General features: G+C 37.8%; 1 protein-coding gene across 1 annotated transcript in view; it reads left to right on the top strand.

Moving 5' to 3' along the window:
- Positions 1–12,917, top strand: part of ELL2 (elongation factor for RNA polymerase II 2) — a 71,387-nt gene extending 58,470 nt beyond the window's left edge. Inside the window, exons 7-12 of the mRNA XM_049647616.1 lie at positions 172–259; positions 1,863–2,436; positions 5,046–5,112; positions 8,526–8,697; positions 10,756–10,800; positions 10,891–12,917. Of these exons, the coding sequence (XP_049503573.1) occupies positions 172–259; positions 1,863–2,436; positions 5,046–5,112; positions 8,526–8,697; positions 10,756–10,800; positions 10,891–11,007 (1,063 nt within the window). The 3' untranslated portion in view covers positions 11,008–12,917. The remainder of the gene's footprint in view (positions 1–171; positions 260–1,862; positions 2,437–5,045; positions 5,113–8,525; positions 8,698–10,755; positions 10,801–10,890) is intronic.
- The last annotated feature ends 2,617 nt before the right edge of the window (positions 12,918–15,534 follow it).

The raw sequence follows: 15,534 nt of genomic DNA, 5'->3' as shown, positions 1-15,534 counted from the left end.
GAGATCGTGACCTGGCTGAAGTCGGACGCTTAACCGACTGCGCCACCCAGGCGCCCCTTAGTTATTGTTATTTTAGTGTTGAGAAGGAAAAGAGAAGCAAGGGTAAGCTTTTTATCATGAACATTTGAAAATTCTCTTCATAACTGGAACATATGTATGTATCCTTTACAGAAAACTAAATCCATCTCAGAATGCTGCCAGCACCAGCCGTTCAGAATCTCCTGTATGTTCTAGTAGAGATGCTGCATCTTCTCCTCAGGTATTCCTAAAATTACATAACCATAGCCCCTAAGTGAACTCTAGGGACCAGCTAGTTCACGTGGTCTGATCTATGCATGAGAGAAATGAGGCCCAGAGAAGCCGCACAGCTTGCCTACCCAAAGTCACACGGCCAGATCATGGCAGAGCTCTGTTTAGAATTCAGGTCCTGGCTCACAGCCCACACCTCTTTTTCACTACACAGCACTGCTTGTCAAAGTGTTTAATATCTACTCTGCTTTTCCATATTTGAAGTTTCCATTTTATTATAAGATTATCTACTTTTTTATTTGGTCACTACCTAGAAGACTTACCCAGTCCTGTATTCAGTCTCAGATTATATTGAAAATTGGAGGCATTTAATACTACCTGAAACATGTTCCAGAAAAATATTCTTAAGGAAAAATGTTTATAAAATAAGCAAATAAAAAATTCTGTCCTTTTCATACATGTGTGTCCTTAACGTATTTTTCAATTAAATCCCAGTCAGAATATTCCAATTAGACCTCACTCCTTCCAGCTTAAAATTTCCCCCAAAAGATTCTTTATTTCCCTTTCCCTGATTTGGGGATTGACAGTGGGACAAACCTATCTACCCCAGTGCTGCTCACACAGTGCTCCTCTCTCTGGACCCTCCTCCCAAGGATTCGGGAGACAGGACAGATGTGTGGACAACAGTAAGCTTGCTGTGGGCAAAAGGCTACTCACATGTCAAAAACTGTTAGAAACCTATTGTGAGGAACAGAGGGAGAACAAAATAAAAGTAATTTTGTCCTTGCATGTACATTGTCTATAGAATCCTCACTTTTAATGCCAACTGCCATGAAGTTATTTATACTGTAATCTAATTATGTAATGGCTGCCAAATCAATGGTGCTAAATTGGAAACAGAATAATTAATGAGATGATTAACTGTTACTTTTTTTCAAGGTGAAGCTTAGGCCACATTATTACATTGGATGTATGCTTTGTACTTTTCGACTATCTGAATTCCCTTTTTAATTTAAATATTGTTATTGCTGGATTGGGATAGTATTAGCATAATTTTTTAAATTTCTGAAATACTAATTCCATATCATTTTTATGGACTAGTTATTAAAACTTACCTTCCAATCTGATGAAGAGATATATTTAGAGGGAAAAAAACTGAATAGCATTTCAGCAATAATAGAGATACTTAGAGAAATTACTTTCAAGGTGCTGGCTGTTCCCATTTTAAGACAGGTAAAATAATAAATGGCAGCCAAAATATTCATAAGTAGAGCATGTTAGCACATTAGAGGAGGTTAAATAAGTGTAGGCTTTTGTTGCCCTTTACCTACCCTTCTTAGTCCTCACCGAGTGAAATGGTACAAACTGCTTTCTCCTTCCTCTCTTTTAATATAACTAGGTCAGCCACAGCCCTCTGAGGAAGAAGGTTACCTCTTCTTAGTACTCTCCTAAGTGGTACAGTCCACATAAATGGCATAGTCTCTCGAAGAACTTAGGGTGGGGCTATATGATCAGAAAGTATAAGTACAGTTGTTCATATGGTAGCCAATGATGCATGTATTGAGTTTTAATGCAAAGTGGCTCGTTTTTTTTTTTCTGCCCCTCCCCAACAGAAACGGCTTTTAGATTCAGATTTCATTGATCCTTTAATGAATAAGAAAGCTCGAATATCTCACCTGACAAATAGAGTGCCGCCAACATTAAATGGTCATTTGAATCCCACGAGTGAAAAATCTGCTGCAGGCCTCCTGCCGCCTCCTGCAGCTGCTGCCATCCCTACCCCTCCACCACTGCCTTCAACCCACCTGCCCGTTTCCAACCCTCCTCAGACTGTAAATTCTAACTCCAATTCCCCTAGCACTCCAGAAGGCCGGGGGACTCAAGACCTACCTGTTGACAGTTTTAGTCAAAACAGTAGTATCTATGAGGACCAGCAAGACAAATATACCTCTAGGACTTCTCTGGAAACCTTACCCCCTGGTTCAGTTCTACTAAAGTGTCCAAAGCCTATGGAAGATACCCATTCAACGTCTCACAAAAAGTCCAAAAAGAAGTCTAAAAAACACAAGGAAAAGGACCAAATTAAAAAGCACGACATTGAGATGACTGAAGAAAAGGAAGAGGACCTTAAAAGAGAAGAAGAGGAAATTGCCAAGCTGAACAACTCCAGTCCAGATTCCAATGAAGGTACACTTTACATTTGTAAAACTAACTACATGTGTTAAATGATCGGGCAGAGCAGACTATCGTGAGGGACATTATGCTGTTTATATAATTAGTAATGCTTTTTTGTCAAATGACCTTGTGTTAATAATCTTAGTGTTGTGCTTTGGAGCAGATTTTTCTTTTCTTATATTTAACATCAGTAATTTTTGGTCTCTTTTTAACCAACTATTAAACATAGTTTCTAAATTTGATAATAACATGGTAACATTTGAAAATGACTGTTATCCTCTAGAGACCCCCTCTTAAAAGGTAGACTTTGTTGCTCTTTTCCATAACTGTCAGGGTATTGCACAACCTCAACGTGACCTATTCTCTGCCATTCTTGAACTAATTTTACCAGACACACAATTAGCGATAAAAATAATTCTTTTCCTTCTTTGCCAGAGAAACAGGGTCACCCCTGCCTTAATTAATGTTAACACAGGGGAAATGTCAAATTCTTTATAAAACCAGCAAAGTAAGATTGCCTATGCAGATCCATAACATCATCTTTATTCAGAGGGAAAGCAAGCAATTTGTCTTATGCAAGGCTGTTGGCAATTTGCTTGATAGAGCTTAAGAAATTATTTTTTCAATTTTGAGAACACTGTTTTAGTATACTAGCATTAGTAAAATTTAACCATTTCAAGCTTTTGAAAACTTAAAAAGCCAGATAACCTAGAGATGCAAAGAAGCTTAAAATAATGCTTTACTTCTAAAGAAAAACTAATCATAGGAAGACCACTTACCTAAGGTGTAATGATTTTTAACACCTAGTAACAAAATTATATTTTTCTTATTTAAAAAAAAAAAGTTGTGCTCTAAACCTTAATGTTCCCCAAACAGCATTCCAAGATTCAAGCCCCTCATTTAGCATTGCTGCCAATTTTAAACTCGGCATAACCAAAGCAAAATTCTCGAGGAAAATATGACTTTAGAAAAGTTACTTTAATGAAGAGGTTAAAGAGTGTTGCCTTTCTGTAATTTGCCCATAATACTGGAAGTCTGTAATTCTTAGATTTAACTGACCATTTTTTACCACATGAGAGGAGCTTTGCAGCATAGTAAAATGCAGTGCCTTCACTGACCTGGATTGACTATACTGCACATCACAGCTTATCTGTTGAAATATTTAGATCGGTGTGATACTATATAGTGACCCAAAAGGTAGGTGTAAGCTTTTTCCCTCAAACACTGTTGTACTTAAATTTGCCAAGTCAGGAAGAGGCAAGCAGTAATAACACCTTGTGTTCAGAGTTAGTATACCTGGGTATATCCCAGTCCACACACTTCCAACGCTGAGATGGTGATGCTGAGTCAGGCTAGTGCTGGGAGGATTGGATCCCAGTATGTTGAGATGTACAGCAAAGTTTGAGTGTTCTCAGAGTTGGAGACTTGAAGAAACAGACTGAGTCTCTGAATCCTTCACTAAGGATGTAGTACCTTTCAAAGCCATTTGAGATTATCACAAACTGAGGATAGATCTAGACCCACATCCCCTGAATCTGTTGGAATTTATCTAGGTCTATGGCAAAGAAGAAGCCAGGTGACATGCACTTAATGCCTTTTCCTTTAAGACTCAGGCTATTATAAAAAAAAAAAAAAAAAAAAGGAGTGGGGGGAGTCTCAAAGTCTACACACACACACACACACACACACACACACACACAACAATAAGGCCACAGAGTCTGCATAATTTATTTCGTATACTTGGTCTTTTAAAATGTTGAACTAAGGAATTATCAAATACTCACTTTTGTTTTATATTGAACATGTCCATTTTGCCAGCAGGCAGGGTTAGGATGTGAGTTATTAATTTAATTCTAGTTTGAATGATAAAAAGTTACCCTAATAAAAAGTCTAAACTTACCCTCAGGAAATGTTGGTTGTGTTCAAATAAATAGAATCCTGAGTGAGGGATTTTACACATTTTCATAGCATAGCCATGAATGACTGGCACTTTATTTGTCTTTTTTTTTTTAAACAAATCTGTGTAGTAATATGAGATTTAGAGATAAGAGACCAAAGGAGTGTACATCGGTGTACACAAAATAAGTAATGACTTATTTTAAATTACTTCAAAACCCATATGGGAAAACTTCCTACCCCTTCCACTGTCTGCATACAAAAAGGGTAGCAATAAAATACAGTGACTGAAGCGGTCTGCTACCTGACTTCATTGTCTCATCTGCCTTGTTCGAATCCTATGAAAAGTAGATGTTGATGTAAAATTTGTATCTTCCATTGTGTGGCTGCATCTGCCAGCACAGTCTTTGAATTGCTGGGCAGATGCCACAACTGTTATTGAAAGAATAGAAGACTGACCTTGGGTTAAGACGGAATTCCTTTATTGTGCAGACACTGCGGTAGCCAGGGCGCTTTCAATGCCTGGCGTCAGTTCTGCTGGCCCTGCTCACAGGGCCTCTGTTGTTCGTGTGCAATTGTATTCCTTGCTCACTGTTGCTTATTGAGATGGAAGAATAGAATTTGAGGAAGAGTGTTCCAGATGTTTCTGATCTATTTTAGAATTATAGGCATTTTATAACCATACTGTTGGGTGAAAGCTTGATTTTTTTTTTTTTTCTTTGTAGGAGTTAAAGAGGGCTGCACTGCCTCCACGGAGCCTTCTTCAACAATTGAACTCCCAGATTATTTGATGTAAGTTCAGATGTCTGCCAATGGGAGAGAACTGTTTAATTTTAGAAAGTTTGCAAATTCTTTTCCCATAATTTGCAAATGAGAAAAGAAGTTCCAGAAATAGAGTCCCAGAGCCACCCCTGCATTTGAAAGGCTGCCATTAAGCCTGCTCGTCCCAAATCCACCCCTGTCTGCCTAAGCAGGTTGTGTCTCCCCCCAGCGCTGAGTTCTGCTCTGTGGCCTTTAAGTATAGAGAAGCCTGTCCTTTGTTCTGTAGCCAGGTCAGGCATTTGATTATGGAAGATTTCAGGGGTCTGACTCTTCAAAGCTGACAGTCTATCAATGCACATTCACTTGTTGCCCCAAAGAGAGAGTTTATTACTGATAAAGTGCTTAAATCTCCACAGTTAATACAAAGTAGAGATAGACTGATTTTCATTTAAATAAAGTTATGCCATGGAATTAATTTTAAAAGGAGAGAAGAGTAAAATCAGATCATTTCACTTTAGTACCAGTTATAATGTTTTTCTCGTTATGACAACAAGTTGCTAAATGCTGAGCTGGGGACATTTTTGTAACTGGTTATCACAAAAATTATAACTTGTAGACATAATTCTAGCTTTTTTATAGACTCAAAGGCTTCTGTAAGAAGAAATAATTAAGTTGCAAGAGCCTGGAAAAATGGAGAGTGGAAGAACAAACAGATTTGACTGCAGATAGCTTTGAAAATGAACAAGTGTGCAAAATAATTTGAATGTAGATTGGAAAATGGACTCTGAGCTGTATGAACGTTTCTCTATTAGCATCTCATGGTGGACAAAGTTAAACTGTGCTGTTTAGCATTCCGTATACCACAAAATGTTGATTTCCAGAGTAAAGAATATACTTAAAATGTGTTACTTTTGCTTAACAGTAGTGTGAAAGCTATACTTATTGGGGAATGATACAGCATGAAACCATAATGCTGGTTATCATCTCTTGACTAAAAAGAACCCAAGAAACCATACCGAGCACTCTCTCATCGGAGGTGGTATATGGTTTTAGAGTTTGGGGCGTGGGGGAGCTTTGAAAAGTGGCCACCACCAAGCTGGCCCAGGGAAGGTTGCTTGGGGGACAGCATAGCGTCTGGCTCCACTGATGAGGGGGTTCGCCTCTCCTACTGCAAACCCACTTCTTAAAAGTCTTGCGGAAGTCGGCCCCCTCCGTTGACAACTGCAGGACTGTGCTCTTATTCTCTTGTGGTGGATTTTGAATTCCTCTTTTTTGTAATAGTGATGTAAACTAGTTCTATGTGACAGAATCGTGTGGGGAGGCTAAAAAAGAATTCTAACCCTTTCCTCATGCACTCAGGATGTTGCTGTGCTTTGTCAACTTAACCAGTTAATTCTATATTTAAAAAGTGGTTTTTAACATCCTAATCTAAGGGATGGTCACTGCATCTGCCTCAGTGCATTTTGGCACATTTGTCACGTTTCTGGCTCTCAAAAATCACAAAAGTATGTAACCTGTGTAATTGTTTGCTTAATTTATTAAAGTAAAAGCAATTTATTTTGTCACAAAACTGTCTTATATGATTATAGCCAATTTTCTTAAAATGGTGAGAAAGCATGGATTTTCAGAAAAATCACTGCAATTACAGAACTTAAGCTGTTTCTTAAGAAAACCAAAAAGACATACAATAAAACCTTAATGATCAGCCTCTGAATAATTCATACCTAAACCACAATATCCCTAATTTTTATATAATAAGAATACTTTTGTTACTTGTGGCTGTGAAATATCCAAACCCTTTAAAATTTTATTCCGTCATTGCATTTAGAGCCAGCTGTAGAACCATAACAATTTTTGTTAAAAATAGTGAAATGCCTTTCATTAAAGTGCCAATATAACCAAATAATCTTCTATAATAGCAACACAACTGTTGGCCAGATTGGTGTTTTTCCCTAAGGAAATTATTAAATAAAATACTGAGGGTGTAGCCTTGTGTGTGATCTTGAGAAAGCAGGATATTTCATAGAACACATTAAGCCAGAGTTTCTTGAGCAGTGTAGCCATTTTGCTTACCTGCACTTGTCCCCAGGAAGCTCTTTCCCGCCCCGGGCTTCCTCCGCTGTGACATCAGGACAGCCCTGCGTCACTGCTTGGCTCACCACACTCTTCTTACATCAGAGACATCAGCATACCAGTGCTGTCTCCCTCACACTTAGAAACCGAACCTCCACAGAGGCTAACTTGGCATGAATAAAAATATTAATGAGGACATTAAGTGCTCAGTTGCATCGCTTTTCTCACATTGCCAACCAGACATTTGTGCCATCTCATTTTAAATAAAACTGGTAAGGTTATCTAAAACCATTTTTGTGAAGGACTGAACTCCAAGGTTTTCCCACAGTTAAGAATATCTGTGCATGTCCGGGAGTGCTGAAGCACCTGCCCCTGATGGAATTGCTTTGGAATGTCCGTTTTTATCTCAGAAAGTCAAGGGAACTTAGCATTCCATGGCAGGAACGCAGAGCACAGAGACCCAGGCCAGCCCCTGGTGTGATCCCACTTCCCAGAGCCACAAGCAAATAATACTGTGTTTTAATATTAAAATGATGTTTTAATTTGCTTACCACTGAATAAACTGACACGCTGGGAAAATGGCCTTCACTCACCAGTTCCCTAGAGGTATTTACACCCTAAAGTAAAATAGATTCGTGAAGAAACTAAGTTAGAATAATACTATGACACTGACGTTCAGTTACATAGAATATGACCCTTTAGGGCTGAAAAGACCTAGAGAGATATGCCCTTTTTTCTTTTTTTTTTTCTTCCAGTCTGTCATTTCAAAAGAAGAAAATTATTCATTCCCTTTTGTATTCTATACATTTGCCTAGTCAAACATGGGAGGAAAGAGGCAGAGGGAACAAGCCTGAGGCACCTTACTGGCAGCAGGTGTAAACGGCCAAAAGACAGACCTCCTCTTAGCCGCACAACTAGAGAGAGCTTTGACTTCAGCGTTTACTTAGTGACTGGGTGACACTCTCCTGGTTTCATGTTACCCACCAAGTCCTTCTGTTTCCATGTGACTCGGAACAGATGGGTTGGCCTCTGCTGCTAGAGTGGTGGTGAATTATTTTGGATAGAGAAAGGTTTAGGAAGCTAAATCTGTATAAGCGTTGTTTTCTAGTCACACTTCAATTCCATTGCCACCGTGTTCTTTTCACATTTAACTTTCCTTCACTGAACATCTTAAGCTCTCCTGTGGGATAATTTCACCTGAAAGTTCTTTGAAGGAGTGACATGGCAGCAAACAGTGGCAGGGCAACTTTCAATCCAGGGAAACATGCTTGGATACAGTTTCTAAATATTTGTTTTAAATGTCAGACTTGTGCATTATGTTTATTCTGTAGTTTCTCTCCATTTATATTTTTTTTCTTTTTTCTTATTAGAAAATACATTGCTATCGTCTCCTATGAGCAACGCCAGAATTACAAGGATGACTTCAATGCTGAATATGATGAATACAGGGCCTTGCATGCCAGGATGGAGACTGTAGCTAGACGATTTATCAAACTTGATGCACAACGAAAGCGGCTTTCTCCGGGCTCAAAAGAGTATCAGGTAAACATGTTTGCTCCTAGACAGGCTCACTTCCATATTTTACCTTCTTTGTTCTCTACCCGGTCCACCCCCAGGCATCCCACTGGCCTTTGGAGAATGTCCTCTGGCAAACCAGCCTCTCTGCAGCTTTTGGTCTTCATTGAAAATTAGCTAGGAAACTAAATACAGTATTTGAAATAGTTCTCTAAAATAAGTAAACACAACGAACTGTATTTCTGTCAGTGGAAAATAACTTTATATAACATAATATGTATAAAATATGTAATAGAGGCTTATGTATTTACTATAACATAATAGAGTATCAAGGTAAAAAGCAAACACAACTAAATAGGAAAAAAGTTGATTTGGAATTCATTGAAATATTTAACTGCATTGCCAACTCAGACCATAGCTGTTAGATCTTGTGCTGTTCCCAAAAATTGCTATTTCAAGTCTATGTTTTTTTAGAAAAAAACTCAATCTGGCCTAGAATAGGGAAGATATAGACATAACATATAAAAAGGGTTTAATACCACAGAGATTTGGGGCTTAAGTGAAGAAAAGCTTGGTGTTTCCAGCTATTCCAAAGACTGACATTTGTTAACAGATACTAAGCCATTTTCCCTTCCCTACTTTAATTAGTAGTATTACCATAGCTGGCAAACCAGTAAAAGCCAGACCCACATACTGGTTGTTCTTTCTCATAGTTACAAGCAAAAGGATTAATACAAATGAATGTGTCCCTCCTTATGTAGGCCAGATAAATTTGTCACAATTCACAACCATAGACGATGCCTTCATTCTGGCCTAGTAACTATTGTTCTGACAGGGACCCACATGAGAGAACGTGAATGGGTTTCCCACAATTGGCAAAACAACCTGAGAGCATCTGTGCTCTAAAGACCATGCCTTCCATTAGTGGGTCTTAATCTTTAAACAGGCTGCCTAGAGTTATGGAAGACTTTGCCAGAGGAATTTGTGTTTGAGGGTGCAAGAGGTCATTGATATGGTGGGGTGTTTTTTTTCTTTCTTTCTTTCTTTCTTTCTTTCTTTCTTTCTTTTTTTTTAACATGTAGTTATTTACCAGTGTACCATGATTATATTTAAACTAAAATGTAATTCCAAGGATTGCTTAGTGGTTAGGAGCAGGCTACGGAGCTAAACTGCCAGGGTTTGATTCCCAGCTCTACCATTGAGTATTTGTGTGACCTTGGGCAAATTACCTAACTTTCTTCAGAATCCCCATCCATAAAATAAAGTGATTAGATAGAGTTGTGCAGAATAAACGTAAGTATTTGGAAACTGCTTAGTCCATAGTACATAAGGTTAGATAAGTATTAGCCATCTTCCCTAGCCACCCAATTTCCCTCCTGAGAGGCAATCAATGGTACTGGTTTCCAGTGCATTCTTTCAGAGGTTTGTGTGTGTAAGATGTATATACACATGTATATACACAAGCAAATTCACCTGTGTGCTATATGTAATTGAATCTAAGATGTCATCAGTTATAATATGTACATATTGTCTTCTGTTCCAGTAAGTTAAACTGTCACACATTATTTGATTGCATTAAAATGAGAGGAAATGTGCATCTTAGAAGGAAGTTAGAATGTATTATATTTCTTCTCAAACAAATGATATCAAAATGTATAAGTCATTCTGCACTTTGCTTTTTTTCACTAAACAATATAATGCATCTTAGAGAACTTTATATAAGTACATGAAGCACTTACCCCTTTTAATGGCCTTTTCGTATTCCTTTGTATGGATTAATGGACATTTAAATTTTCTTTACTGTCTTTTGCTTTACAAACGGTACTGCAGCAAATAACCTTCTACGTGCAGCATTTCACTCAGGAGCAAGCAAATCTGAAAGAGAAGTATAAGTGCTGAGTCAGTTTTGCATTTGCTATTTTGATAGCAGTTGCCAATTGCCTTCTTTAAAGAGCGTACCAATTTACATTCCCATCATCAGTATTTCCCCACCCTTGCTGAATGTGTGTTAGCTGTTTATATTGCCAAAAAAAAAAAAAAAAAAAAAAAATTGTTCCCTTATGATTTTAATTTTTAATTTTGTAGAATGTTCATGAAGAAGTCTTACAAGAATATCAGAAGATCAAGCAGGTAGGAATCATCGCTGTGGGTTTCTGACCCGTAGTTGGGGCAGTATTATAAATTCTGCAACCTAATTCCTCCCGTCTGTTTCCTCTGCAGTCCAGTCCCAATTATCATGAAGAAAAATACAGATGCGAGTATCTTCATAACAAGCTGGCTCACATCAAAAGACTAATAGGTGAATTTGACCAACAGCAAGCAGAGTCATGGCACTAGATCTCTGCTTGGACCAGAAGATGTGAATAAACTTAAGCTTATTTATTTAAAATTCCAAATGAGTTGCTCTAAGATGCTAAAAAAATGAAACTTTGCTTGTTGAAAGTTTCAGTATTAGTAAACTTGAGTTATTTACTTTTTTTTTTTTTTTTTTTTTTTTTCCATTTTACTTTGCTTCCCTGCATTTTTGAAGCTGCTTTTTCTGGTCCTTCTTCCCATGCCTACCCCACCCCCAAGACTTATGTTTGTCAATAGAAATAATTTTTTTTTAGATATTGGAGATCCAGTGTCTATACTTCAAATCAGCTCTTTTCCTTAAAAACTTATGTTTGTCATTAGAAATGATTTTTTTAAGATATTGGGGATCCAATGTCCATACTTCAAAGTTATGTGTGTTTAAAAAAAAAAAAACAGTAATGTGCAAGGTGAAATGCTTTTGGATAAACATAAGCCTATTTTCTGACCTTTCTTAACGCAAACTCTTTGCCTTAAATGGTAGAATATTTAGAAATTTGCACAAAATACAAAAAAAAAAAATTTAAAACATTGTTTTGGAGGGTTAAGAAATAGAAAGGTGTATGTGTATGTGTATAAATATGCACACATATGTACATACAGGCTGACTTGATCTAGAACAGTAAATCCGCCCTGCAAGTTAACCCCCCATTGCAATGGTTGCCTTAAGGTGTTTGCTAGTTGTGTACATAGTGTGGTTAATCATTAGCTACACTACTTCCCACTTGGTTAGAGCAATGGGAAGTATACTGTGGCCTACCAGCGTCTGAAAGCGTGTGCTCGACCAGTATGTGTGCAGAGGTGGTGTGGATGTGAGCGTGCATGGAGGAAAAAAGCTGCTACTCTCAGTAGGCCAAACGCTCAGGTTAAACAACAGACGAGTGTTACTGTAGGGTTTTTTGTTTTTGTTTTTTTTTCTGTCAAATTGCTACTTCTATCGTGGAAGACAAAAGCATTTCCATTTCAACAGTTTGTCAGCTTTATTAATGTTGGGCAAAATCAATATGTTATGAAAATGAAACAGATCTATAGTTTTGGGGCAAAATTATAAAATTAAACATGTAGGTAACCTATTTATATACTGCTATAAAGTATTTTTTGAAGAGAGATATGCAGAGAAGCTATTACCTACATGAAATGTATATTTAAAGATTTTTTTTTTTTCATCCTGGGAGCCAGGAATATAAAAAAGAGCAGATATATTTAACCATAACATACTGTGATTCATCAAACAGCACAAACTTTCATTTCATGGAGTTTATCTGTTGACGTTGATTTAAACTATCATTTGTTTTATCACGTGGGAACATAAGTTATGTGGTCAAAAATATAAGGATTTTGAACTAATGTTGATTCAAGTTGTGTTGTCTTATCGTATTGTCTTTTCAAAGTGCTGCCAGTTGAAAAGGGAAGCATTATGTTTACAAATCTGTTTTGAAATGTTTGCCAAAATTTTGGTAGTATCTTTAATAAAGATGTTTGTCTCCAGCATCCAAAAAATAAATAAATAAATAAGTAACTTTGTTGTGTATCGGTATAAACCAGAAAATGTTGGTATCTAGAGAACCTGAGAGCATGTAGATAAACTTTTCTCTTTGAATTCTTCTAAAACATTAACTGGAAAAAGTAGATAATATAGAAATGTATGCAGAAGTAAAAGACGATACAAAGACTGATACAAGACCCTGTACACTATAACTCTGTAACATTACTACAGGAATTTGATTTTTCTGTAGCACAGACGTCCTAAAGAATTGGTTTCTTTTAGCATTGAGATCCCTGGTGCTCTTCCTTTTACCTCAGAATTGGTACAATCATTACTAAATGTTCATTGATTTCAAACTTTGAGTTAAAAAAAGATAGGAAATGGGAATAAATGTGTTCCTTATATTATGGTGGAGTCTCCTGAGGGATTTGTCTATAGGTAATGACCTCACTGGTGTCATTTCTTGGACATCTTGGCCTTTTAATCAAAGATTGCTGCTATTTGCTATGAGCAGTGTTTTTCAAAAGCAAGGTACTTGGACAAACACTTGCATCACCCAAATTAGAATCTCTGGGTATAGGGCCCAGGTATCCACATTTTCCTAAATATGCTCCAGGTGACTTTTGCAAGTCAAAGTGTGAGGACCATTGGTTTAGTAATGGCACTAAACCTTTAGGTCTCTAAATCTCATGCCTATCCATGTCAGCAGGTACAAATCACTCTTCCCTCTACATGATATGAGGCATCCTCTCAATTGCTTCACTGCCAACTCTTATTTCAGATCTTGTTTACGAACAAGCCTTCCCTGGTTGTTAGCCCTTGGAGCTCCCACCTACCCACAACAGCACATCTTCTGGTTTACAAATTGGGTGATAATGGAAGCTGGAGATAGGTCATGAAAATCCAGCGTTGCACATTCACAGACCTGACCACCTACCTATAAAAGCCTTAATTTAGATATTTGTTATATACATTGGGCAGATCCTTGCAAAATGTGTGTTTGTCGGCGCAAATTTGAGCTATAAATCTCTGAATCTGCTATTTTGAAGATGGCCATGAGCCTAGTAAAATATTTATAGTCATCCTTTATCTCCTACTGCAAGATTTTTAGATTCCCTCAAATAATTGCTACAGGAATGAGTGGCCACTTAGTACCAGTTACTCTAGTGGAAAGATTTATTTAGTTGTTTTGAGAGACACAGTAAGTATAAAACAGCATTATCAAGATGAGAGAATGAGGGGTGTGTGTATGTGTGTGTGCGCGTGTGTGTGCATTTGTCACATTTCATCTAAAATAATTTGAAGCACTTTTGGAAATTTTTACCAACACCAGATTAACTCCAGATTGAATGAGCAGCTGACTGAGTACAAACCAAAAGCAACATTCACTAGATGTGGTTTTGTTTTTTAAGCAGGGATTCTGTTTCCTATCTTGTTATTTATTTCCCTTGGAATACTTGGGGGTAACTTCCAACTCTTGAGTTTGATGGTGGTTCAATACTTGCTCTCACAAAAATAATTGGTGTGGTCAGTTTATATCATTGCTCCATGCACAGTGACTGTAAAAATTCAGTATTCATTTCCTTTCATCTCTGATCTTTTAAACTTTATAGTTTTCTTTTCCCTTAAAGCATTTCACCTCATGATGTAAAACAAATGTGATACTTGCATGTTGGAAGCAAGATGCTGAAATGGTTAGACACAAGTGGTCCATCAGTTCCAACACTCTCCTTGGTTGCCTTACCCCTTCCACTAGTGCATTCTCTGCTTCTGGAACTTGGCTGAAACTCTTTAGCCAGTTCACTGTATTTCTGGCAGTGTGAGTGTTGAGTCATGTATGTGTGGTATATGCCCTTACTACTATTGAAGTTCTTATGGTTTATTACTTGCCTAAGTGTTACTGAATCCTTTTCTTATGTGTACCGGATGGGGGGGAAATTCTAGCCAGCATTTTGAGGAACCTTTTGTGAAAGAATATTAACTGACACTACTAAATGAAGGCAACAGAAGATGTTATCATTGTTCTTTGTAACCCAAAACTAAAAAAGGATGTGAGGCTCATTTCTAAGTATTTCTATGTGTGTGTGTGTGTACACACACACACACACACACACACGTAACACACTGTTTCTCAGTTGTTCCACCCAAACCATGTTAGGACCCTCAAAGATAAAATGTCACAAGGACTTTTCAGCAGCTGTGGTGGTCCCTTTTGTTCTACACCAATTTCAGTTCAATAAAAATGTTAACTTTGCAATTCTGGGAATTGTTTTTCCTTTGTCTCCTTTCAAGGCTCTTAAATTTATCTTTCAAAACAAAAACAAAAAACCCCTAACAGAGTGCTCTCTGATGCCCTAATGTAAATGATCCTCCTGGGACAGAGCTATTTCTTGTTGGCGACTCTAGGAAGTGGGGGCAGGGTATTTGCTCCAGGACCTGCCTGTTTTCAAAGTGTAGGGCATGCCCTCCAGAGGCAACATCTACTTGGAGAACAAGAATCACGTACCGATTAAGCGTTTCCTACACGTGCATTGTCCCATTACTCCTCACCTCAACCCTATTATCTCCATCTTACAGGTGAGTGAACTGAGGCTTAGAGAAGTTAAGAAACTCATCCATGACACAGCTAGTAAACAGTGGAATCTGGGAAACCTGACCCTGGCATCTGCGTTCTTAACCGTTTCTCCATATTGCCCCTCATGTGCTGGTACCTTACAATGAGCTTCACAAAGTGACCGTTCCAGTGACACCACACAGGCTAGACAAACTCTTGATTCAAAGGAGACTAGAATGTGGGGGGTGGGGTAATATCTAGTAGATTATTGTAAGTTGATTTTGTCAGAAATGGCAAATGTGAAGGAAGGCCAAGTACTTTTTAAGAAAAAGTATGTTTCCCTTGTTTTTGAATGTGTGCAGTCTTAACAGACTATTTGAAGGAGACTGGGACAGTGCAGGTGGAGACAGGAGGCAGGGTCTGGAATCACACTATCTCTTCTTCATAGTAAAAAGCTATCTCAGGGGCCCCG

This window comes from Panthera uncia (genome assembly GCF_023721935.1).
Source record: "Panthera uncia isolate 11264 chromosome A1 unlocalized genomic scaffold, Puncia_PCG_1.0 HiC_scaffold_17, whole genome shotgun sequence".
NCBI classification, from domain to species: Eukaryota; Metazoa; Chordata; class Mammalia; order Carnivora; family Felidae; genus Panthera; species Panthera uncia.
The sequence above is the reverse complement of the archived record's forward strand: the minus strand, read 5'-3'. Positions and strand labels throughout refer to the sequence as shown.